Source organism: Leucopleurus acutus, assembly GCF_964270905.1.
Source record: "Leucopleurus acutus genome assembly, chromosome: 2".
Classification (NCBI taxonomy): domain Eukaryota; kingdom Metazoa; phylum Chordata; class Mammalia; order Artiodactyla; family Delphinidae; genus Leucopleurus; species Leucopleurus acutus.
In genome coordinates this window covers 164,651,624-164,677,290 of record NC_139143.1, presented here as the reverse complement: position 1 = coordinate 164,677,290, position 25,667 = coordinate 164,651,624, and the positions used below count along the sequence as shown (strand labels likewise).

Sequence of the window (25,667 nt, the reverse complement as noted above, 5' to 3'; positions counted from 1 at the left end):
CTCTGGAAGATGCAGGACCTGAGGTCTCTGACCTCACAAAGGACAGTGCTGGACTCTACCATCCACATGGCCCCCTCACCCTGCAGATGGGATGGCTGACAACAAAGATGGGGGATCTGATCCTCATCCTAATCTTTTACTTTTTTTGGGGGGGTAGGAGTTTATTAATTTATTTATTTTTGCTGTGTTGGGTCGTTTCTGTGAGAGGGCTTTCTCTAGTTGTGGCAAGCGGGGGCCACTCTTCATCGTGGTGCGCGGGCCTCTCACTATCGCGGCCTCTCATTGCGGAGCACAGGCTCCAGACGCGCAGGCTCAGTAGTTGTGGCTCACGGGCCTAGTTGCTACGCGGCATGCGGGATCCTCCCAGACCAGGGCTCGAACCCATGTCCCCTGCATTAGCAGGCAGACTCTCAACCACTGCGCCACCAGGGAAGGCCCTGCATTTACTTTTGAATGCCCATCATCATCATCATATTTGTTAAGCACTTCCTATATGCCAGGCTCTGTGTTAAGCACTTCATCTGTCTTGCCTTATTTAACCTTTACAGCGACCCCATGATACCTCATGGTATTATTATTTTCCTGATTTTATAAGTGAGTTAACTGGGTTTCAGAAAAGTTAAGACAGTAGCTTAAGGTTACCAGCTCCAGTTGCAGACCTTCTAGCATCATCCTTTTCTAATGTTTTTGGACTGGGCAAGGTAGTATTCCCTCCCTGGCCCTCGAAGAGGGTTCAGTCCCCCATCTACTCACTCCTCCCAGGACAGTCTGCTCCCAGGTTGCCTGAGATCCAGAACCTTTTGTTCCCAACCCTCCCCCTTGAAATGACTGCTCTCTGGAGCTGCTCAAAGGAAGGAGACACTGGCAGGAAAGGGGGGCAGGAGGACAACATATCGCTGGGCCTAATCTCTGGGCAATGGAGAACTAGACAACTGACCTTCTGGAGGTCAGGACAAAGGGCAGGGATTGGGTGCGCAGGGCCCAGCTGCATCTGCTCCTTCCACCCCTCAGTCAGTCCCCGCAGCAAGCGCCGTCATCGATCCACCTTCCCAGCAAGCTTCCGCCTCTCTGCCCAGGCTGGGCCCGACTTGGCATGAGGCCCCACCTCAGCTGGCACTAAAAAGGGGATTCGGGGATCCACTCCCCCGTGCTGGGAAGCAGGACTTCTTGGGGAAGGGGAATCAGAAGGGACTCACTCACTCTTTCGACAGGACACAGGGGAGAAAATCCTTCCGGGGAGCTGGAAGGGGTCGTCTGAAGGGGCTGGGGAAGGTTCAGGGTCAGGACCACCCAGTTTGGAGCCGGGAGAGACCCAGCAGATTAGAGACTTGGGTAAAGCGGTGGTGCAGGCCTGTAATTACCCCAGAGGAGCAGGGAAGACACCAACCGTAGGATGATGGAGGAAGGGCGGCAGCAAGGCTCCCGGGCCGGGCCTCTCGCCACCCCAGCCATCACCAGGGGAGAGAAAGCATAGCCCTTTTAGGGGTCTCCTTGCGACCCTCCTTCAGGTCTCCCGACGTCCCCCGGGAGGATTTTGTTTGAGGTGGGTTTGGGAGAGAATGAGGACTTGAAGCTGCCGCCAAGGCCCCAGAGCCGGAGCTTCCAGGCTCCAGGGTGGGATTGGGGGCTTCCAACCCGGCTCCCCCCTGCTCCCCCCAGTCCTAGCGGCGGGTGAGTCACCAGAGCGCTCCCTACATAGTCGCCTCGCGCAGCGGCGCGTACCAACGCGCCGCCGCAGGGGGAGACAGCTCGACGGGCGTCCTCCGGGAGCCGTGGCGTCCTCTCCGTGGCGGCCGCGTCCCCAGGCTCGAGGCCCCGCGCCCCCAGGGCGGGGGCGGGGCGGGTGGGGCGGGCTCGCGGCCGCTAGGTCCCGGGCACTGCGGGGGTGGCCCTCCCTGCGTCCAACTTGGTACGCGCCAGCGGCGAGGCCAGGCCCAGCCCGGGCGGTACAATAGGGTTGGGCCGCGGCGGGGACTGGGCCGGCGCTGGGCGAGGAGCAGGATCGCGGCCGGAGCCGACAGACACTGGGCGGCCGGCGACTCCGAACCCGCAGGCCACCAGCCGAGCCAGCCTCGACCTACCCCGGAGCTCCCCCCCGCCCTTCGAATCGTTGCCCGCCGGGCCGGGCCGGGCGTGATGCACCGCGGGACCCCTATCCTGGCCGCTGGCCGCCGCCGCCGTCGCCGCTGCTGAAATCCCGAAGACTCCCCAGTGACGCCGCAGCCATGGAGAGAGGCTCACGTTCGGAGCCCGGTGCCGGCGCAGCCCCAGGTATGCCAGAGGCGAGATGAGAGAGGGGGATCGTGGGGCCTCGGACAGGCCGAGGATGAGGCCGGCCCGGTCGGCGGGGACCCCTCTCCTGCCGAGCCCTCTGACCACTTGGAAGTTCAAAAATAAAGGTTGCAGCGGCGTCGGCGGCTCTGGGCCACCGACGCATCTTCTGACAGCTGCCCCCTCCCCCATCCCGGGCGCTGGGACGTCCTGGGCGCCAGGATCCGCGAGGAACCCAATGTGGAGTTGTTGGTGACCCTTCCGCCCCAGCCCAGTGCCACCTCGGCTTCCCTGCCCTTACCCTTCTTCCTGATCCACCCCAGGCCCTGAAGATCCTCTTCTCCTGAGCTGGGGCGTCTGTCCCCTCCCCATCCCCGGTGGGCACGTGTGACCCCAACCTGAACGTGTGTGTCGGGGGTCCACATTCTCAGGCCTGAAGCCTTGCATACCGAAGCCTAGGCCCTGGCGCCCCCCCCCCACTCCCAGGCCCTGGCCCAGACCTCGCCCCCACCCCATCCCTCCAGCTGCCGCGCAAAGGGCCTGTTGCTGCTGCGGGCTGGCCGGGAGGGGAGTAGAGGGGAGGGGAGGTCTCTAGCGGCGGCTGCCAAGTAACCCGCCGGATAAAGGCGAGGGGGAGGGGGAGGCGGCATTGTTTGGGGCGAGGGCGGGAGCTGGGGAGTGGGCCGATTCCCCTGCAGCCTGGCCTACTCTGGAGCCCACCCAGGCCGATTTGGGGAGGAAGGGGATAGAAGTAAATCTGTCTACCCTGGTGCCCTCCTTCCCAGCCTCTCCTGTCCTGAGTCTTTCCCTGGAGAATGAGGTGAAGGCTTGAGGCCGGCACTCCAGGGACCTGCCACATCATTCCTCAGGCTGAGGCTTCTGATACCTACCCCCCTTACACACACACACACACACACACACACACACACACACACTCTCTCTCTCTCTCTCTCTCTCTCTCTCTCTCTCTCTCTCTCTCTCTCTCTCTCTCTCTCTCTCCCCCTCCCTCTCTCTCTCTCCCCCTCCCTCTCTCTCTCTCTCTCCCCCTCCCTCTTTCTCTTTCTCTTTCTCTCCAGGCCCCAGACCATCAAAGCTCTCTCCCCTCCCCTCACCCCACCAACCACCAGTGCCCAAGACTTCTGCAAATCCCTTTCGGATCTGGGAGCAGCTGATGAGGGGGTGGGGACAGGTTTCTGGTTGGGCCTGGGGTTGGAGGGAGGGATTTCTCCTTCTCTTTCTTCCTGGAAAGGGAGGGAAGAGCTTGATTTCTGAGGACCTAAGTCCTGTTCCCACTGACTCAGGGGGGAGGTGGCCCCAACCCCACACCTCCATAGAGTCCTAGAGCCTAATCCCTGTCACCTCCCTGCCCCCTGGGGCATGGGCCCAGGATGAAACAGTGTCTGTGGGTGCGGAGAGCGCAGGACAAGGAGGAGCCGCTTGGCTGTGGGTGGGATCCTCCCCATGCCAGTATGGGTGCTCGGAGGGGATCCTGTGGGTGTGGGAGCTGGAGGACGCAAAGGGGAGACTGTCAGACTGGTGTGGTTCGGGAGGTTTGTAGGCTGTGCTGGAACAATGGCACTTTGGTCCGTCTTGGCTCTGCTGAGCTTGAGAGGGGACCCAGGGAGGCCTAGGCTGGGTCACTTCCATCTGCTTACTGGCCCTCTGCAGCTGAGGGTCTCTGGCACTGGTGTGTACATCGGGGCCTGAATGGCGGTGATTACTGGGCCAGAGATGAGGGCTGGAGTGAGTAGCTGGTTTATAAGCAGGGCACTGGAGTGGGATGTCTGGACTGAACGTGAGGGCATGGGCGGGATGCTTGGCTGTATTGGGGGGCGCCTGAATGGGTCCTGCATACAGGGTCCCGGATTGGGAAGACTTCTACACATAGGGACCTAGATGGAGTTACATGAGAACCTGGGTCGGGATGGTGGCTGGTCCCTACACAGAGAAGCTGAAGGTGACAAGGGCCCTTGTGAGTCAAGAGCTTCCAGGGAGTAAAGGAATTGTCCACTACACGTGCCCTTGTGAGAGTCTGAGGCATGGGTCTGAGACACCGAGTGCGTATGACGTGATTCCTGCCCTCTTTGAGTTCCCTTTGCACACTGAGCATTAACAGGAGGCAGCGTGCAGCAGGGGTCAAGTTTGGACTGGAGCAAGTGACTTAACCTCCTCTGGCCAGTTTATGCCCCTGGAAAATGGAGGTAGTATTATCAACCTTGTGGGGTTAATGTGAGGGTCAGAAGTGATGGACCTAAAGGAACCTGGCACACAGACACCTGCAATACAGTGTTATTGCCATTACTGTCGTTATGCTTATCGGAACTGGTGCCAGCAGGGAGGCACGAAATATGGAGGAAGTGAGGGCAGGAATTGGGAGTCAGTTTGCTTAAGAGTGTAGACTCTGGAATCAAACAGTTTAAGTCTCCCCTTCGTAACTTACTACTGTGTGACCTTAGGTAATTTGCTTAAGTCTTAAATTTTCCCATTGATAAAATGACAATAATGCTGGACATTATCTCATAGAGACATTGGGATCATTAAGTTAGAGAAACGCATAAAACACTTAGGAGAGGCCCTGATACGTAGTCAATGCTCAATAAACGCTATTTATTTTTGTTGTTATTATTTTTAATTCCTTCAGAGGCCTGAGGTGGAGGTGTCATTAATTAGAACTTCAGGAGGTAAATGTAGGCCAGAGAGCAAGGGGGAGGTGCGTTCTAGACAGACATGAGCTAGGCTGTATCTGGGGAACAGAGGGCCCCGTACTTGAAGTGGGGCAGTTGGGAGTAGGAGAGAGACCCAGGAGATGGGTGCAGCCACCCAGCGCAGCCATACTGTTGCCCGCCATGTGCCAGCTTGCTGCTGGCTGTACAGATGGCAGAGAAGTGAATCAGAGTCACTACCCTCAGGGAGCTCCTGGCCCAGTGGGGGAAACCGATGTGTTCACTGCTGGGAAGTCCAGGTGTAACAGTGATACAGTGGTTGGTGGAATCTGTTTGTGGAAGACTTCACAGAGGAGGCATTTGAGGTGGACATGAATGGATGAGAAGATGGACTGCCTCTCTACATACAGCAGCCAGCCTGGCTGGCAGCTCCCACTGACAGTTTCTGTCCCTCCCTGGGTTGGTGGGCCCAATAATGAGGCCTCTAATGAGCCCCTAATGTGCAGTCATGCATATGCAAATAAGGAGGCAGGGGCACCAGGCCAGTTCACTCCCCCAGCTCCTCCTCCTCAGGGATGGGCATCAGCTGGTGGTGGGGAAGGGCTGAGGGAGCAGGGAAGGAGCCGAAAGCAGGGCCCAGGCTGGGGTGGTGGCACTTGAGGGTGGTCAGGGCAGGTCTCAGGTCTGATCAATGTTGGGATTTTGGCCTCAAGCAGCTGGGGACCATGTCCTTGGGTCCCCACTGGGCCTTGGGGCCGGTAAGGCAGCCAACGAGCCAGCCCAGATAATGCAGCTTTGTTGGAGGTGGCAGCTCTGCCTGGCACCCCAGGGCACAGCCTTCAGCATCTCCATCATCACCTCTCAGCTGCAGCTCTGCCCCGAGGGGAGCAGAGAGCATGGTAGGGGGTAGACAACCTGGTATCTGGTGCTCCTCCCCAGTTATACGAGGAGATATGGGCCAAGATAGACCCTCCTGGTGATCCTACTTATCTCCCACAGGTCTTTATTAAGGACCTTCTCTGTGCCACACATAGCACTTAGTACGTCCCGTGCATTGTCTCATTTGATTCTCAGAACTATCCTGGTAGGGACTAGTATTAGCCTCATTTTATTATTTATTTATTTATTCAAATTTTCTTTTTCGTTTTTGGCTATGCCACGCAGCATGTGGGATCTTAGTTCCCTGACCGGGAATCGAACCCGCACCCCCTGCAGCGGAAGCACGGATTCTTACCCACTGGACCACCAGGGAAGTCCCATATCCTCATTTTATAGATGAGGCTCAGAGAGGGAAGTAATTTGCTTAAAGTCACACAGCTAGGTACTGGCAGAAGCAAGGTTTGAACCCAGGTCCATCCGACTCTAAAGCCTGTGCACCAAACCTCTATGCTGAATTAGCATGGCCAGGCCAGCTGGTGATAGAGTCTGGCCCGCTGTCCTTGCATGACTGGTCTTCTATGGGCATCTTGGTTTTAGGGACCCTGTGAGCTTTTCTCTGGCAGGCAGAGGTAGAATCAGCAGAGCCCTGGGTCCTCTGTGCCTCCTGCTGGGTTGGAATCCGAGCAAGTGGGACCAGAAAGAGGCCCTGGACTCAGGCAGTGGTGACAGTTCAGCCAGTAGGCCATCCTCAGGCCTTGGCCTGAGTCTGGGCTTCTGTCCTCAGCTTCTAGGCCCCAGCGTGGGCAGCCCTGCTGGGGCTGAGGGAGGGCCCAAGCTGTGGGATGGGGTCATTTCCTGCCGCCTAAAATAACAGGAAGTGGGTGCTCCTGATTGGAGGCTGGGAACAATGGCCGCCACCCCGGCCAGAGAGCTCTTCAGATCTGCAGTCTCAGGTGGGATCCCAGCTCTATCACCACAGAGGCCCACAGCTTGGCCCCAGTGCCCTGCTGCGAAGGGCCTGTGGCCCAGGTTCGGAGGACCACTGGAGCAGGCTGTCCCTCTCCTAGTTCACTCCCTTTCAGAGCTGGCTCAGCTCTGTCCCGGCTGGGAGAAATGCTGCCCCCTAAGCCTCCCCTCCGTCCCAGCCCCATGATCAGGCATCTCCCAGGGTTTGTCCTTCCTGCCCACCCCATCCTCCCAGCCCAGATCTCTCCAGGAGAGGAAACCCAGGAGGCTGCCCCCTTTGGGTAGCAGAGTGAAGGTACAGACTGTCACCCTGATTTGGGACCCAAACCCAGCTTTGCTACTCACCAGCAAGTCTCTTAATCTCTCTGAATCGATTTCATTTGTCAAATGGGGTAATAATGTCGACCTCATAGGATTGTGGTGAAGATGAAAAGGACTGAAGCTTTAAGGTGTTTAGCTGTGCCTGACACAGCATTAGCTGTTGCTGCAGTTACCTGGACTTTCCCTGGGCCCAGGTAAAGGAGTGCCCAGAGGGGCAGGGCCGAAGCGACCTGGATGAGGCTGTGTAAATATACTGGGACATCACGTCCCCGAGTGCTGTATGAACCTCTGAGGTTTCTGTCTATGGCTCGGAGGGGGTGCCTGACTGTGTGTGTGTGTGTGTGTGTGTGTGTGTGTGTGTGTGTGTGTGTGTGCACAGATTTCTGAATCCCAGTAGGTCTGTTTTCTGTATGTAACAGGAGAGAGAAAAGAAACACGTCTTGTCTCTCGCCATTATGCAGACTCTGTCCACATTGTCTGGGTCTCTCTCTTTGCAGTGTGTACCCTCTGTCTGCATGTGTGTCTTTGCCCCTCTGTCGGCCTCCCTGACTTCGTTTGTCTGGTCCGATGCTGCCGCCTAAGGAGCTGCTACGAGAGCCAGGAAGGCTCTGGGTAGGGGTCAGCTAGATGCTGACCTCTGCTGTCTGTGCAGCCCCTCCCCTGGGCACTCCCTTGCTCAGCCTCCTGGAGGAGGGCCACTCGCCCTCACACCTGCTCAGGTGCCCCACTTCTTGGCTCCTGGTGGCCAGCCTGGGCAGGAGCCTGCCTTCCCTGCATTCCTGCCCTCTGAGCTCAGTGCCTGCCTGCCCCACCTGCACCCTTCATCTTCATGGGGGAAACCTCCCCAGGGGAACCACTGAATCACTTCCTTCTTCAGGGAACAGGCAGGAGCCTTAGGGAGGGGTGATGTGACACCCACCAGAAACAGTGTGACATAAGGGTTTTGTCATCAGACAGCCTTGGGCCCTGTCCTACCTCCGACACTGACGTGAGCAGTTCACTTAACCTGTCTAAGTGTTCGCACCTGGGGAACGGGGGCCCCTATAGCACTTTCCCTTTGGGGCTGTAATAAGAACTAGATGAGATAAGGGAAGGTGCCTGGTGTACTGCAGAGCTTCAGCTGTGTTTCCCTTCCTGGGCTGAGGAGCTGGCAGGGCACATACAAGGCTCTGATATGGTGAAGACATTTAGGGGTAGAGAGGCTAGACTTTGGAGCAGCTTGGAGTTTTACTATGTTATCCACAGTGTATCCATCCATCCATCCGTTCATTAAACAGACACAGAATTCCTACTCTGTGCTGGGTAGGTCCTGTATAAAGCTCTGGGCTGCAAAAAGGATTCTCGCCACCAACTCTCGCAGGGGCAGCAGGCAGACAAAAAGGGCAGACTGAGTTATCGGTATTGTGAGAGGAGTTTTGGCCCAGGAGCAGTTGTTGGGGAGGGATGAGAGGAAAGGCCTGCCAGTGCCCAGAGGGTGGAGATGGGAGTAAGCACCCTGAGACATGTGACAGGCCCTCCGAGAGACTCGGCCCTGATCTTTCTGCAGTCCTTCTTGGGTTTTCTGAGACTAGACTTACTGACCCTGCAACCAGCTCCTGCACCTTTGCCCTGCTAATGCTCTTTGTGCCAAGAAATGAATACAAACTATCTGTCACTTATCCAGTTCTTAACAAATACTTCTGGTAGATATCAGCACAGCAAAATAAAACCTCACAATTCGACACACACAAAAATACAATAAAAGGAGGTGGCTGAAGGATCACACTTGATGATTGAAAATGGAAATATCAGATATTGGTTTAACCACACCACACCATAGAGATAACTAACCAAGGAATTAATTTCGCTAACATAATTTGTTCCGAATAACACTGTCCCAATGATATTTCATCAGGGTTGGCATAATTCTGAGGAAAATATTTGGATTCGGGGTCAATAGTCCTCCAGGTCAGAAGAAGAATTCCAAACGTGCTATCTGCCTCTCGGGAAGTTTTTCCTGTTGAGCTGCTGGGGTCCACACTCATTATTACTTTTATTAACTTCTCCCTGACTACCTTAGTCCAAGAAGCTGCCCAAACTCAACTGAGGGGGAGTTGTTTTGCTTCCCTTCAAGTGCTTATCCCTTTGCAAGAAATTGCAATATGGGTTTGCTCGTTATTAGAGTAAAAATCTCCTTCTCTGTGCACCTGCTTTAGGCAAGGGTGGCTTCCTGGTACAGTGCTTTATTCTCATTCGGCAGCATTTCGTGACGGTCTCCACATACTGGGCACCACAGCAGCTGCTGTTGAAGCAGTGGCGAGCAGAGCAGATGCGGCCCAGCCCTTAGGGGGAGGCTGACAATAACAAAAGGACCAAACAAGGAAGTATAAAACCGTAACAGTCACAGTGCTCCAAACAAGAGGCACATGAAGCCATGACTATATATAATGAAGGAATTTACCCTGTTCGGAGAGGCCAGGGAAGGCTTCCCTGAGGAAATGATGCCTAAGCGAAGATCTGAAGGGTGAATGGGAGTTAAATAAGAAAAGACGGAGGGAAAAGAGCATGTGCAAAGGCCCCGTGGCAGAGGGAGCGTGCAAGGCTATCAGAATTAAAAGGTCAGTGTGGCTGGAGTGTAGAGAGCAAGTGGGGAGCAGGGGAGCAGAGGTGGGGACTCGAGGTGTAGGGAGGGAGACAGGGGCTTCAGGCTGCCAGACTTGCAGCCTGGGTTCAAGAATTTTGTCTTTCTCTTCAGAACAAGAAGTCACTGTGACGCTTCCAGTGGGGAAGAGTACCACGGCCAGATTTGCGTTTGGAAACAATTACTTTGGCTGCTCAGTGAAGAGCAGAGTGGGAAAGGGTGCAGGTAGGACAGTGGGGGGAGTTTGCAGTCATCCAGGGAAGAGAGGTGCTGATGGTATCTGCCAGGGTGGAGTTCATTGATACATTCATTCAACAAATAGCTGTGGAGCACCTGTGTGCCAGGCTCTGTTGGCCTTAGAAATAGAAGAGCTAAACAAAGTAGACAAAAGTGTGTGCCCTTGTGGAGATTACCTTCTGGGGGTGGGAGACAGTGTTAAAGTGCTACTGATGCTTACTGGGGAAATAGAGTTGGAAGGAAAAAGAATACAGTTGGAAAGGGGAGGGAGACTTCAACTGCAGTTTGTAGGTTTAAGGAGGGAAGGCTCGAATGAGAAGTCGCATACGGGTAAAGATCTGAAGGAGGTGAGGGAGTGAGACATGCAGGATCTGGGGGCAGAGAATTGTGGAAGAGGGAACAGCGAGGGCAAAGCCCCGAGGCAGAAGCATGCCTGTCACAAATAAGGAACAGTGGCCAGAAGAGACGGAGCAGGGGGAGAAGGGGGAGAGGAGAGGAGGCCAAGAGGTAATGGGCTGGAGAGTGAGGATCCCCAAGGGCCTTGGAGGCCATTGTGATGCCTTTGTTTTTTCCTCCCTTGAGGTGGGGCGTCTTTGGAGGATTTTGTCAGTTCCCCAAGCAGGGATTGAACGTGGGCCACGGTAGTGAAAGCCCACAGTCCTAACCACTAGGCCACCAGGGAACTCCTGATCTGACTTATTCTTGAAAAGAATCATTCTGCTGCCGTGGTGAGAGAAGACCAAAGGGGAACAAAGAATGGCAGCAGGGAGGCTTTTATGAGAGATGACAGTGGCTGGACCACGATGATAGAAGTGGAGATAGAAGTGACTGGATTCAGAGTATACTTGGCATGTGGAGCCAAAAGGATTTACTGAGACATTAGATGTGAGTTGTGAGACAAGAAAAGATTCTAAAATGACTCCAAGATTTTTGGCCTGAGAAACTGGAAGGACTGGGTTGCCATTGACCGAGATGGGGAAAACTGGAGGAGGAGCAGGGTTTGGGGGAGAAAGATTGGGAGCTCGGTTTTGGATGTTAAATTTGGGGCGTCACAGACATAGAGAATGGACTTGAGGACACGGGGAGGGGGAAGGGTAAGCTGGGATGAAGTGAGAGAGTGGCATGGACATATATACGCTACCAAATGTAAAACAGATAGCTAGTGGGAAGCAGCCACATAGCACAGGGAGATCAGCTCGGTGCTTTGTGACCCCCTAGAGGGGTGGGATAGGGAGGGTGGGAGGGAGATGCAAGAGGGAGGAGACGTGGGGATATACGTATATGTATAGCTGATTTACTTTGTTATACAGCAGAAACTAACACACCATTGTAAAGCAATTACACTCCAATAAAGATGTTAAAAAAAAAATTGTCAGTAAGACATCCAGGGGTGTCAAGTAGGGAGTTGCATGAGCTAAACTGGCACTCAAGGGAGACATCTGGGCTGGAGGTAAAAATTTGGTTGTCATCAGCAGAGCAATGGCATTTAAAGCCGTGAGTCTGGATGAGATCACCAAGAGAGTACGTGTAGACCAAAAAGAGATGAGGTCTTCACCGGAGCCCTGGGGCACTCCGGTACTAAGAGGTTAGGAAGTTAAGGAGGGACCAGCAAAGAAGCCTGAGAACTCACAGCCAGCAAGTTGAAGGAAATCGGGAGAGCTTGTCGTCTTCAGAGCCAGTTGAAGAAAAGCGTTCAAAAAGCACCAAGGGATCAACCGTGTCAAATGCGGCTGATAGGTCAGCAGGACGAGGGCCAGGAAGTGGCTGCTGACTTAGCAATGCGGAGGTCACTGGTGACCTTGAGAAGAGCAGTGTCATGGAGCAGTGGGCGTGAAGGCCTGACCCACGTGGGCGCTTGTGGCAGAGATGGGAAAAAGCAGACCAATTCTTCCAGCAAGGCTGCTTACTGAGCCCCTGTCAGGTGCCAGAGGTGGTGTACCTGCTCACCATAGGTCCCAACACCATAGGCCCCAGCCTGAGGAAACGGGGGCTCAGACAGGTTCAGGGCCTGTCCAAGGTCCCACAGCAGAGCTGGAATTCCCTACTCAGGCCTGTCTGACTCTGAAGCCTAAGACCTTTCCACCTCGCTGCATCTGATGCCCAGGTGCAGGCCCTTCCAGGCCTCATCCCTCTACTTCTTCCGAGACTCCCTTCACAGGGCTAGTCAGAAGCTAGTTGGAAATTCACTGTCTTGCTTGGTGGGTGTGATTTGCCTAGGTGTAGACAAACAGCCGCCTACCAGCTTTCATTGCAACACAGGTAGCAGGCACAGGTGCTGGGAGGATGGCAATAAGCAGGCCTCAACCTCAGCCTTCAAGCTTTGTATTGATACTTACATACCTAGGCCCTCTGGCCCCAGACAGTCCCGGGTTCAGTCCTGCCTCTGCCATATACTAGTTCTATGACCCTGGACAGATCACTTAGTGGGGTAAGTTTTGATCATCTCATCTGTCAAATGGGGATAAGATTCTCAGAGCTCATATGAAGATGCAGGATGGGGATACAAAGGGCCCAGCTCAGCTCTCGGTATGTAGTAAGCACTCACTAAATGGTTGCCACTAGTTTTTTTGCCCACTGGAATTGGAAAGGAGTTTGCGGGTGGCTGGGAAGTCAACTAGCAGTGACCAGGCAGCCTTTTGGAGCTGGTCTGGTGAGAGCTGTCATGAGCCTAGGGGCTGGCAGAGTTGGAGGGACCGTTGGGGGAAAAGGGCCTTAGCTGGGGCTCTTGCCTGGAGACCAGGAAGCTGGAAGGGAAGGAATGAGGGGCAAATAGTGTGAGCCTCAGATAATTTCATTGTGTAACATGTGTTACCCCATACTGCCTGACACAGGCAGGAGGGTGTGGGGCTAAGAGCGTGGGCTGTGGTGACAAACACTGGGTTCAAGTCCAGGCTCCTTCACTTCCCAGCTGAGTGACCCCAAACTACTTTACTTAACCTCTTTTTGCTTTACTTTCCTCCTCTGTGTGAAAGAGATATTTATAGTGCCTTCCTCAGAAGTATTGTCATAAGGATTAAAACTAATACGTGGGGGCTTCCCTGGTGGCGCAGTGGTTGAGAGTCCGCCTGCCGAGGCAGGGGACACGGGTTCGTGCCCCGGTCTGGGAAGATCCCACATGCCGCGGAGCAGCTGGGCCTGTGAGCCATGGCCGCTGAGCCTGCGCGTCCGGAGCCTGTGCTCCGCAACGGGAGAGGCCACAACAATGAGAGGTCCGCGTACCACAAAAAAAAAAAAAAAAAAAAAAAACTAGTACGTGTAAAATGCTCTCAACATAGGAAGCTCTCGAGAAATATACACATGTTAGTGGTCATTGTTGTCACTAACACTCATCACAGTCCTACTGTCTGCATTTTACAGAGGAGGAGCTGTGGCACAGAGAGGGTCTGTAACTAGCCCAAGGTCACACAGTTAGCGGGGAGGCCACATATTCAAACAGCCTGTCTTCCTCAGAGCCCACTGGACACCCGTCTCCCTGAAAAGGGTCCCCAGAGTTCCAAAGCTGACTCCTGGGGAGTGTCCTCTCCCTGCATCCACATTGTCACCCACAGGGGTGGGGAGTTTGTCACCTCCTGAGAGGGCCACCATTCCTAGAGCAGAGGACCCGGCATGGTGGAGGCACCTGGCGAGAGCGGAAAATGCTTCCTTAGATTGACCTTTCCATGGACCCTGGCCCTGATCCCTACGCCCAGGCAGTGGCTGTGTCCCCACCAATCCCCTCAGTGCCCAGAGGGCAGCAGTAGATGGTACCAGGGCTCAACACGCAGAGGCTTCCTTTGGCAGCTTCATGAGACCCACAGGAAAAGAGAGGGAAGTATTGTTTGCTGGCACATGAATTGTTCCAGGCACTTCACTGACACGCCTATCAGCTTGGGCTTACAGTCCCCATTTTACAGATACGAAAACTGAGGCTTAGAGCGGTTGAGTGGCTTCCCCAAGGTTATCAGGCCCTCTCTTCCTGTCTTGGGGTGGTGAAGTCGGAATCAGGCCCTCATCAGGCTGACTCCCAAGCCAGTCCTTCTGTTGCGCTATAGTGTACTTGTGCTCACGTGTGTGCATGAACACGTATACACCAAGTCATGTGTTTTCCTTACTTGGCACTTTGGTGTCTTTTACAGGGACCCTGAAATATCAGTGTCTTAAAAGAAGAAATCTGAGGGTGGTTGGGAAAGAAAAAAAGATGACAAAGGGGATGTCGCTGGCTGCCTACCCTTTCGGGGATTCCACACGGGCATCCCACTGTGCCCAGCACTGGCAGCCCCTGAGCACCAGGCCTTGGGATGGGCACTGTGACCCCAAGGTAAAGCAGGAAGGCGAGGGAGGCAGACATGGAAACCAATCATTACCATTTGGTGCACTAACAACTACTACAAACTTCTCAGCTTTTCCGATACACCCTGCTCCCTTCTGCCCCTTTGCAAATGCTCTTCTCTTAGCCAGAACCCTCTCTTCCTTGGTTTGCCAACTCCAGCTCATCCTGGACCTCAGCTTGGCTATAATTTCTGCAGGAAGCCTCTCCAATATAGGTTAACAACCATCTCTGCTTTGCTACCCCAGACATAGTACTTATTCTATACTGTAATCGCCTAGCTATCTATCTGTCTGCCCTGCTAGAGTGTGGGCTCCACAGAGGTAGGGACTGTGGCCATTTTCTCACCGTTATATCATTAGTATCTGGAAGAGGGCCTGGCACATGGAAGGAACTCGATAAACATGTATGAATGAATGAATATAAGCTGGACAAGGGAGAGAGCTACATGTTGAACTGATGGCACAGATGTTCTATCTGACTTTCTCTCCTCTCTTGTGTTGTTCTTCCAGATGTGGCAGCCAGGACCCCTCCAGAGCCAAGACCTTCTCCAGAAGGTGACCCTTCCCCGCCGCCGCCGCCACCACCGATGTCAGCCCTGGTGCCCGACACTCCCCCAGACACCCCTCCCGCCATGAAGAACACCACTGGCCCTAAGCAGCTCCCACTGGAACCAGAAAGCCCCCCAGAGCTGGTAGGGCCTAGGCCAGCCCCGAAGCAGGAAGAGTCCCCTTTCTCAGAAGTGAAGATCAGGGGACCCACCCCACCAGCCACAGGCCCACGGGATGCCAGGCCTCCTCGAAGAAGCAGCCAGCCATCCCCAACAGCAGGGTCAGCTGCCGACAGCCCTCCCACGAAGCAAGGTATGTGTGATGTCCCTAGTCCTGGGCCCAGTCCCAGCCCTGGATGATGCCAGCCAGGGGAGTCTCTACCTGGAGGAGATAAGAAAAGGCATGGGATGAGGCCTTGGGGAGGGCCCTGAGGCTGACTCCCCTCTTGGGGGAGGCTCTTGACCTAAGCCTCTTCTTGTTCCCTCTATTAAGATGCAAAGAAGGCAGGAGAGAGACACAAGCTGGCGAAGGAGCGGCGGGAAGAGCGGGCCAAGTACCTGGGTAAGTGTGTGGGAAGCAGTGGCATCTTCTTCAGCGTCACCACCATCGACATCCTATTGGTAACACTAACACTTCTGGAGCATTTATTATGTGCACTGTGCTAAGAGCGGTACGCTTATCCCACTTAACCCTCTACCCATTCTGAGGATGGGGAAACAGAGGCTCAGAAAGATGAAATCCTTTGCCTGAGCCACACAGCTAGTGGCGTGGCTGAGATTCAGACCCAGAAGCCTCATCTCACCCCAAATCTCACGCTCCTAATCACAGTACATGAGTATCGATACAGCAGACCCCAAAGTCAGACGGGGATCTGGCACGAAAGAGCTTGTTTCTCCCTCGGTGCCCAGAGACCATGAGGCCAATGGGGGAGAAACAGGCCTCCCGCTGGGGAAGCCCTCATTCTGAGGTCTCAACCCATCTTCAGGATGCCCTTCAATTTGAGGGGGGGAGTCTGAGAGCAGAGGCAACTCCCACCAGGCAGGCAGGGGGAAGACCCCCCCAGGGTCGGAGGAACAGGCAAGGCCACTTGGAGGAGACGCTTGCTGGGCCGGGCGCTGCAGGACTGCTCACGCCCCCCGGGGCTCCTTTCTCCACAGCGGCCAAGAAGGCGGTGTGGCTGGAGAAGGAGGAGAAGGCCAAGGTGCTGCGGGAGAAGCAGCTCCAGGAGCGCCGGCGGCGTCTGGAGGAGCAGCGGCTCAAAGCCGAGCAACGCCGAGCAGCCCTGGAGGAGCGGCAGCGGCAGAAACTGGAGAAAAACAAGGTGCGTTTATGCTGAATTCTGACCAGGTGCACGTGGATCTGTGTGCATGTGTGTGCACACATCTGCACCCTGGCTTAGTGTGTATGCACATCTGTGTTCATGTGTCTGCAGTTGTGTGCCGTGGGTACTACCTCTGGGCATCTGTGCAGATGTGTTTGGTTCTGTACACGCCAGGGTGAGCACTTGTAACCCTGTGCTATCAGTACACGTATGTGTGTGTGTGTATAGGTGTGCAGAGATGTGTCTGTCTGAGTGCGCTGAGTGAGCTCCTAGTTAGGAGAACCCTGGCTTGAGCACCATGAAGATATGAAGAAAAAGGCAGCCTGGCCCTACCCCGGGTCCTCAGGCTAAAAGCAAACACAGCTCCAGGGGTCAGGACCCTCGTGCCAGTGGCCCACCTGGGAGTCCCAGGCACGGAGAGTCCCGCTCCATCCTCAGAGAAACAGCTCATACACTCAGATAATGAGTCAAGAACAGTGAAAAGCTCCCCAAGAACAAGTTGAAAGGGATCTGTTGCAAACTGTCTTCAATCATAGGGGGAGGCATTGTCCCAGGAGAGAGACGGCCTTTCTCCCAGGTAGGAGGAATGATTCTGAGCCCAGACCCTTCCCCTCTGCCCCCTCCTCACCAGGAGCGATATGAAGCAGCCATCCAGCGGTCAGTGAAGAAGACGTGGGCTGAAATCCGGCAGCAGCGCTGGTCCTGGGCAGGGGCCCTGCACCACAGCTCCCCAGGACGGAAGCCCAGTGAGTGCGCAGGAGGGGCCGCAGGGTGGGCGGGGGAGGTTGGGGCCTGAGAGGTGGGGGAAGGGAGCGGCTTCAGTGCAAGGAGCTGGCAGCTCCCTGCAGCAGGTATGCCTTGTTTCGTGTGACTTGTGCCTTCTGGAATGATCTGTAAACCCAAGTCTGTAAACTCAAGTCCTTTACAAGGACTTCCACTAGCAAGTCAGAGGTCGAGTCACTTCATTTGGTTCGCTCCTCAAACCTCTGTCATTTTAGATTAGCCTTCTTTGCTCCTGTCAATTGCTATTAGTTGCTGATACATAGAAGAGCACTTTAATACCCTGCAGACACTGGATGTTTAAAGAAAACCGTCACCCCCTTATGTATCTGTCTTGGAAGGTAGATTTTTGTCTCTGAGTTTTCTTCACGTAGGGCCATCGCGGATTTTGGTCTTTTTGCTGGCATGTATGTACCGCTGTGTTTGGATGTCTATGTAATGGCAAGACTCAGTATTTCTCATTGTGCGTCTTTTGGTGTATGTGCTCATGGATCTGTGCGTTGTGTGTCTTAATATGTGTTTGCCTTGGTGTGTTTGTGGCCTTGTGTACCTCAGTGTGGGTTCCCAAGTCAGATGGAATTGGGTCAGGATCCCAGCTCTGGCACGTGTGGTGTGACCTCTGACTTCTTGCTGTCTCACTTTCTTCATCTGTAAAATGGGGATAACAGTACTACTTGCCTCCGAGGTTGTAGGTAGATGTTGGGGAGGATCAAGTGTGGTAACATGTGTGTGGTGCCCAGCACAGTGCCTGGTACACGGTAAGCATCCAACAAATGCTAGCTGTTACAGATATGATTAAGCTGCTTCGATGTATTTGTGCCTGTGTGCATCTGGGTCTGACCCTCTTTCCGTTGGTGTTTTTGTTTCTGTATCTGTGCATGTCTGCACACACGCATGCATGTGGAAGTACCTATCACTCTATATGCCCGGGCCTGCACGTCTTTGTCTTTGTGTGTCCCTATGACTATGTGGATTTGTGTGAGTGACTTTGACCATGGGTTCTTCTGTTTAGGAACGTCTCTGCATTTGTCCCAGTACCGTGGGTGTTGTAGCCATAGAGCCTTGGCTGGGCAGTGCCAGCAAGTGCCGACGCTGGGTGGTTATGGGGGAGGGGTTGCAGCACCCAGCCGTAGGGAGCGACTTCCTGGCCAGGAAGGCTGTAGTTTCTCTAGTTTTACTCCATCTCCTTCCTCTGTTCCTTTTCCGTCGGCTCCCCCAATCCAGGCTGTCTCTGGTCACCTAACCACCCCCTCGCCCCCCCCCCCCGCCCCATCCTCTCAGAGCCAAGTCTGCCTCCTCCTCCCCTTCCTAGCCTGCCCACTCCTCCCTGTTCCCTCCTGCCCGCGGAGCATCCTGCATGGAAGGCCTCAGTGCCCCCCCTGGCTCCCGTCCGGCCCGGCCCTAATGCCGTGTGTTTTCCCCTCCAGGTGGGAGCAGGTGCTCCGTGTCGGCAGTAAACCTGCCCAAACACGTGGACTCTATAATCAACAAGCGGCTCTCAAAGTCCTCTGCCACGCTCTGGAACTCCCCCAGTAGAAGTAAGAGAAGGCCCAGCCCTCCTCCCTCCAGAGCTCCTGTAGACCCCACCAAGCCTCCTCCAGAGCTCAGCAAGAACCCCAGGTCCCAGGAGCCCTCACATACCCCAGGTCTCCATCCCCGCTCGACCCCACTCGGGGCTCTGCACCCCTCGGGGGAGCCGGCATTTGGGTCTGGGCCCTGAGAAGAGAGGTGTGCCCCACAGGGGAGAACAGAGACAAAGGGCAGTGACCCAGCAGGCAGAGAGCCTGGCTGGGGCCTCAAGAGCAGGTGGGTTGGGGGTGGGACTGGCGGTGGAGGGTGGGAATGGGCAGGCAGCCTCGTCTCCAACCACAGCCAGCTGGCCTAGGCCAGCCTGAGGCAGGTGGCCTTGCCCCCAAGTACCCGACGAGCCTGGGCGCCGTGTGTGGAGGAGCCCTCTTGTTCTGACTCCACCCTGGAGGGCCCATGCAACCCTGCCTTCTCTGCTTTCAGAGCCCCAGCCGTGGCCTTGGCTGGCTCCAGAGCCTTGGCCAAGGAGGGTAGCACAGCCCCTGTGTTCGCACCATGCCCTGGTGCTCACATGTGAAGGGGCCATGGTAGGAGTTATTTATAAGTTTCTCCAGCTTTTATTTTGTTGCTTTGTTGCCTAGCAACCAAATCAGCTGCTGTTACCAACCCCACCTGACTGAAGCTTAAAAATAACCCAGCAGCTGAGGGGACAGAGCAGGGTGGCCCAGGGCAGCCAGACCCCCTTAGCAGCCTCTCCCTGGCATGGACGCACAAAAGCTGGGCCTCTCTTCAGTCAGAGGAGCACAAGGAACCCCACTGTCCCAGATCCATGGGGGCATGCCTCCCCAGGCCAGCCCTCTGAGAGCAGGAAGTGGGACATGGAAGTGGGCAGCTGGGTCTGCCACCAACCTTGGGTGGCTCCTCTCTATACTCACAGTGCAGAACCCTTTCACCTGGGGAGAGTGGTAGGAGGGGACCCTCTAGCCCTGCAGGACATTGCCATGGGAAGTGTCTTGTTGCTTGGGTCTGCAGTGGAGGTCAGACCCCAGGACGGACCTGTGTAACCCCCCATGACTGGGGGGAGAGGCCTCCTGGGGGAGGAGACTCCTTGAGCTCGGCATGGGGGTGGTACCTGGCGGTCTCCGGATGCCTCTGCCTGCTCTGGCCCTGCGGTAACCCGCTTCTCCCGGCATCTCCCCCTAGATCGCAGCCTGCAGCTGAGCCCATGGGAGAGCAGCATTGTGGACCGTCTGATGACGCCCACCCTCTCCTTCCTGGCACGGAGTCGCAGTGCAGTCACCCTGCCCCGAAACGGCCGGGACCAGGGTAGGGGCCACGGTCCTGGGAGAGCCCCCTCGAGAGGCGGGACAGGGGCCAGCCTCGTGAGTAGGCCACGCCCCGACCGCACTCATCCCTCCGCAGCCGTGCCCGTGTGCCCTCGCTCGGCCTCCGCCAGCCCCCTGACGCCGTGCAGCGCCCCCCGAAGCGGGCACCGCTGCGCCCCCGCCGGGGAGCGCCGCAAGGCCAGCGCCGGGGGCAGCCCTGCCCCGGCACGCCTCCGGCCCGAGGCTTCGCTGGTGAGTGGCGGGGACAGGGATCCCATCCAGGGCAGCGCGGGCGCCTCTGACCTCTGCTCCCCCTCTCTACGCTCTCCTTAACCCTCCTCCCCAGGTGCAGAAAAAGGAGAAGAAGGACAAGGAGCGGGAAAACGAGAAGGAGAAGAGTGCCCTGGCCCGGGAGCGCAGCCTCAAGAAGCGCCAGTCGCTGCCGGCCTCTCCGCGCGCGCGCCTCTCCACTGGCAACGCGGAGTTCAGGTGGGCCGGGCAGTGGGACGCACCGCCTGCCTATACCAGCCAGCCAGGCAGCCATTCGTTCGTAAATATGTGTTAGGCACCCACCTCTGGAAGGAAAGCTCCTTGAGGGAGGATTTTTTTGGGGGGTGGGGGGAGTGTTTTGATCACCGAAGTACCCTAGCACCTAGAACAGTGCCTGGCATCTGGTAAGCACTCAACAAATACCTGCTGGATGCATGAATGGTCCTTGCCAGGTACTGTTCTGGGTGCTGAGGGCGTTTCCGTGACCCAAACCAGACCTAGTTCTTTTTTTTTAATGTTTATTTATATGGTTGCCCTGGGTCTTAGTTGCAGCACGTGGGCTTCTTAGTTGCAGCGGGCAGGCTCCTTAGTTGCGAAAGGTGAACTCTTAGTTGCGGCATGCATGTAGGACCTAGTTCCCTGATCAGGGATTGAACCCAGGCCCCCTGCATTGGGAGCGCAGAGTCTTAACCACTGCGCCACGAGGGAAGTCCCTAGGCCTAGTTCTTGCTCTTATTAGTCTTACTGGCTATTGGGGAAACAGACAATAATCAAAGAATCACAAATGAATATGTAATTACAAACTGGGATGTATGCTCTAAAAGGAAATTTTATGTTTCTGTGAGAGCACATAAGGTGGGGTGCTGACCCAAGCCTGGGGCGGACACTTCCCTGAGAAAGTGACATGCTGAAAATGTGTACATGTGTGCGTGGACACTCTGTGCCCTCAAGGTCTAACTCTTCTTTCTTTCTCCCAGTCCCAAATCCAAGGCCCGGCCATCCTCTCCCTCCACATCCTGGCACAGGCCTGCCTCTCCCTGCCTCAGCCCAGGGCCAGGTCATGCTCTGCCCCCAAAACCACCGTCCCCCCGAGGTACCACTGCATCACCCAAGGGGCGGGTTCGGAGGAAGGATGAGGCAAAGGAGACCCTCAGTGTGGCGGGGCCTGAGGACAAGAACCAGAGCAAGGGCAAGGCCCTTGACGAGAAGGAGCCTGCAGCCCCAGCCTCACCCGCACCCTCGCCTGTGCCCTCACCCACCCCAGCCCAGCCCCAGGAGGAGCAGCCCACAGAGATCCCTGCAGGTGGGCAAGGAGAGAAGAGGCCAAAAGGTGGGCAGGGCAGAGAAGCCAGCTTTGCCTGTGAGGGGCAGGCGGTCAGAGGTGTGGGCTGCCAGAGATGCCTGGGGACTGGGTATTGGCGAAAGGAGGCTCCTGCCAGAGAGGAGGACCTCACTGTTCTGAGTTGGTGGCAGGAGTTGGGCGGGTGGGCCGCCTGGATCGCCCTGTGGTCCAGGAGGCAGGGGGGCATGCAGGGGTGATGGAGGTGCCTGTGCTGGTGTGTGCTGATTCCTGGTCCTGGATCCCACTCCAGATACAGCAGTCTTGACCTCACCCCCAGCCCCTGCTCCCCTGGTGACCCCTAGCAAACCGATGGCTGGCACGACGGACCGAGAAGAGGCCACTAGGCTCCTGGCTGAGAAGCGGCGCCAGGCCCGGGAGCAGCGGGAGCGCGAGGAACAGGAGCGGAGGCTGCAGGCAGAAAGGGACAAGTGAGCACGCCCTCGGGGACTGAGGAGGCCTTTACAGGGGCTGGGGAAGAAGCTGGGGATAAGCCTGCGTCTCCTCTGTCCCCCAGGCGAATGCGAGAGGAGCAGCTGGCTCGGGAGGCCGAGGCCCGGGCAGAGCGGGAGGCGGAGGCCAGGAGGCGGGAGGAGCAGGAGGCCCGGGAGAAGGCTCAGGCGGAGCAGGAGGAACTGGAGCGGCTGCAGAAGCAGGTGCCCCCGCGGGGCGGGGCGCGGGCGCCTCCTCGTGGCGGGCCTGGGGCCGACCGGGAGGGACAGCTGGAGGCCGGCTGCCTAAAGCTCACGGGGTTCTCTGGCAGAAAGAGGAGGCCGAAGCTCGATCCCGAGAAGAAGCGGAGCGGCAGCGTCTGGAGCGGGAAAAGCACTTCCAGCGCGAGGAGCAGGAGCGGCAGGAGCGCAAAAAGGTGTACAGAGCGGCGAGCCGGGAGTTCTGTGGGCGGGGTTTGGTCCTAGTGGGCGGGGCCAGCTCCTGGGCTCAGTCCCCACTCCGTTGGAGGGGCTGGTGGGGCTGGGAAGTGGGCCCTGCCTTGGACTTGTAGAGGGTAGGATAAGAAGGAGTTGGGGTGAGGTCGGCTTTCTGGCCTGGGAAGAATTGATACGAGCTGGAAGGGCCTTGAAACTCCAGGACCAGGACTAGCTGGTGGGAGATTGAGGGTTAGGGCGGGTCTTGGGCCTAACTGGTGTGGGGCTTCCCAACAGCGCCTGGAGGAAATCATGAAGAGGACTCGGAAGTCAGAAGCTGCTGAAACCAAGGTCAGGATGCCCCCAAGAGCGGTGTTGGGAGTGGAGGTCCGGTGAGGAAGGGAGGTTGGGGAAAGGCATCCAGGGTGGAGGAGGGAGGCCATCTGGGAGGCTGCTCAGGGTCTGGGCTGGGGAGAGAAGAATTCAGCAGCTCAGTGGGATGGGGCCAGATATCCCCTTGAGCCTGACTGCTCTTCCTCTTCAAAGCAGAAGCAGGACAGAAAGGAGGCAAAGGCCAACAATTCCAGCCCAGGTAAAGGCCTGTTCCCCTCGTTTCCATCCCGATCCTCAGACCTCATCCTTTCACCAGCCCCTAACTGGTGGCCATTCCTTCCCAGGGATAGACCCTGTGAAAGCCATGGAGGCTCGGTCTTCTGGGCTGCAGAAGGAGGCTGTGCAGAAAGAGGAGCTGGCCCCCCAGGAGCCTCAGTGGAGGTACCAGCTCCCAACCCCAGGGGCCGTGAGAAGGGAGGCAAGGTCAAGCTGGCGCTGTGGGGTACCTGGGCTGTCCTACGATGGGAGGTGCCTAAGCGTTGGCCTCTGCATCCACAGCCTGCCAAACAAGGAGTCGCCGGGGTCCCTGGTGAATGGCCTGCAGCCTCTCCCAGCGCACCAGGAGAATGGCTTCTCCCCTAAGGGACCCTCTGGGGACAAGAGTCTGGGCCGAACTCCAGAGGCACTCCTGCCCTTCGCAGAGGCAGAAGCCTTCCTCAAGAAAGCTGTGGTGCAGGCCCCGCAGGTCACAGGTAGGTTTCCCTGTCTCCCGGACCTATATCTATACCTCCCAGCAGCCTTCCCTGGCCTCCTCAGCCATGCCCTCTCTTCTCCTAGCTCTGCCAGAGGCCCTCTCAAGCTCTACCCTGAAGACCCCCAGCCATCTGAGCTTGGAGCCTGGTTTCCCCTGACTGTTTCCTTTCCTGCTTTTTTCCCAGAAGTCCTTTAAGGGGTTGCCTTGGATCCAGGCACAACTATGAGGGCTCCTTTGCATCGTCTACCAGGATGTCTGCAAGAGAAAGAGACAGAACAAAGCTGGAAGTGGCCTGGGCCCCTGAGGGTTGGGTCCTCTCTGTTATTTTTAACCTGCACCTTATAGACTGAGTCTCTTTGGCTGGAGCCCCTCAGTGCATTCGTGTGCTCACACGCGCGGACACCCCCCCACACACACACACACATACACTCACAGCCTCTCTGGCCTCCTCCCATGGGGAAGCGCTACCTGTAGTATTTGCCTTGGTTTGGTGGGGTACAGTGGATGTGAATACTGTAAATAGCTTGTGCTCAGACTCCTCTGCGTGGAGGGGTGGGTGCAAGAGGCAGACCCTCCCAAGACTCCCTGGGGAGATCTTCCTCCCTCTATTTAACTGTGACTGAGGGGGAACCCAGGTCTGGGGATGGGGGGCACCTTGGGCCACAGGATACTGGTTGCTTTAGGAGTACCCATGCCCCCTGCCCTCGCCTGGAATCAGTGTTATTGCATCTGATCAAATTTCTCCAGAAATAAAATGAGAATAAGTCTGCCAGTGCTGTCTCTTCTTGGGGCTGGCAGTGGGGCTGGGAGCATGTGGCCTCCTGAGTTCTAAGAAGAACTTGAGGAGCCAGGGGCCTGCAGATATCCATCCCTACCTGGTATCAGTCCTAGACATCCTGCCTGTGGCCTTCCTTTTTGTCATTTATTCATTTAACAAAAATGGTTACATCTACCCTGTACCAGGCAGTGGGCTTCTGTGCCGGGGATGCAGTAGTAGGAAAAGACTTGGCCTCTGCTCTCACGGAGTTGACAGTCCAGCAGGTGAGCGTCAGAGGCAGAGTCGTCCACTCAACATCCATTCCCATCGCCCCTTCCTCATTCCAGACAGAATCCTGATTTTGTTCAGGTGGCTGTCTTCCTCCTGGATCCCACCCTGCGCTTCAGCAGAGAAGCATATATATATGAGATATATCACTTTGCTGTACACCAGAAGCTAATACAACATTGTAAATCAACTATATTTCAATTTAAAAATTTTAAAAAAAAGAAAGGTCCGTTGAGGAGGTGGAGCTTGGCGCAAGGTAAGGCAGACCATGCAAGGCCTTGTTAGGCTGTGTCAGGAGTTTGGATTTTATTCCAAGGACCATGGGAAGAGAATGAATGCTATTAAATGGGGGTGGGAAGGGTGACATGGTCAGATTGGCATTTTTATTAGACCTCTCTGGCTGTTGGGTGGGAAACCAGTAGGGACTTGATTGTAAACTGGGAGACCAGTTAAAAAGTGATTGCCAACGTCCAGACAGGAGATGATGGAGGGTTAGGCTCAGGAAAACAGGCGGAGAGAAGTGGGCCACATTAATTTATTTATTTATTCAAGAAACACTGAACACCTACTATGTGCTAGGACTGAGGTGCTGGAGATTTTCAAATGAGCAAAAACTGACAGGGTCCTTATGCTCACGGAGCTTACAGTCTAGTGAAAGAAACAGACATTACTTTAATACTACAACCTGGACTCCCCTGGTGGTCCAGTGGTTGACTCCTCGCTCCCAATGCAGGGGGCCCGGGTTCAATTTCTGGTCAGGGAACTAGATCCCACATGCCGCTCTTGTGGGATCCCGCATCCCACGAGACCCCTCAGGCAGCAGCAAAGATCCCGCGTGCCGCAACTGAGACCCGGCGCAGCCAAATAAATATTAAAAATACTACTACAACCAAATGGACAATTACAGCTATGACAGGTACATGAAGGAGAAGTATGTGGTGCTGGGAGGGTGAATAATGAGGAATCTGACCTGGTCAGGGAGGTCAAGAGGAGGGTGTCCCTGAGAAAGCAATGCTGGAGTGGAGATCTGAGCGAATAGGCGTTCACAAGGCAGAAGGCTGGAATGCCGCGCAGAGAAAACAGCAGGTGCTAAGGCCCTGTGATGACCACAGCCAGTGTAGTTGGAACAGAGAGAGTGAGAGGGAGGATGCGGCCAGCGAGAGAGGAAGGACCAGACCATGCAGGACCTGATGGGCCATACTAAGAGTATGGTCTTTATTGCAAGAGCACTGGGAAGCTGTCGAGAGATTTCAGCAGGTGGGTGACACGATCAGATTGATGATTTGAAAAGAT

General features: G+C 55.9%; 1 protein-coding gene across 6 annotated transcripts; it reads left to right on the top strand.

Annotated features, from left to right (window-relative positions):
• Positions 1–1,977: 1,977 nt before the first annotated feature.
• On the top strand, positions 1,978–24,085 carry MAP7D1 (MAP7 domain containing 1). Of its 6 annotated transcripts, none has more exons than XM_082832531.1 (18): positions 1,978–2,271; positions 14,776–15,126; positions 15,307–15,375; positions 15,972–16,135; positions 16,767–16,881; positions 18,343–18,453; positions 19,646–19,768; positions 19,865–20,019; positions 20,114–20,256; positions 21,015–21,340; positions 21,630–21,807; positions 21,894–22,032; positions 22,140–22,244; positions 22,540–22,593; positions 22,792–22,834; positions 22,920–23,016; positions 23,134–23,327; positions 23,514–24,085. In XM_082832531.1, exons 1-18 carry the CDS (start codon positions 2,226–2,228, stop codon positions 23,522–23,524), a joined length of 2,424 nt encoding a protein of 807 aa, XP_082688657.1. In that variant the 5' UTR covers positions 1,978–2,225; the 3' UTR covers positions 23,525–24,085. The 6 variants fall into 6 exon arrangements, with proteins under 6 accessions (XP_082688657.1, XP_082688656.1, XP_082688659.1 ...); XM_082832530.1 differs by having other exon boundaries at positions 22,789–22,834; XM_082832533.1 differs by lacking the exon at positions 18,343–18,453.
• The last annotated feature ends 1,582 nt before the right edge of the window (positions 24,086–25,667 follow it).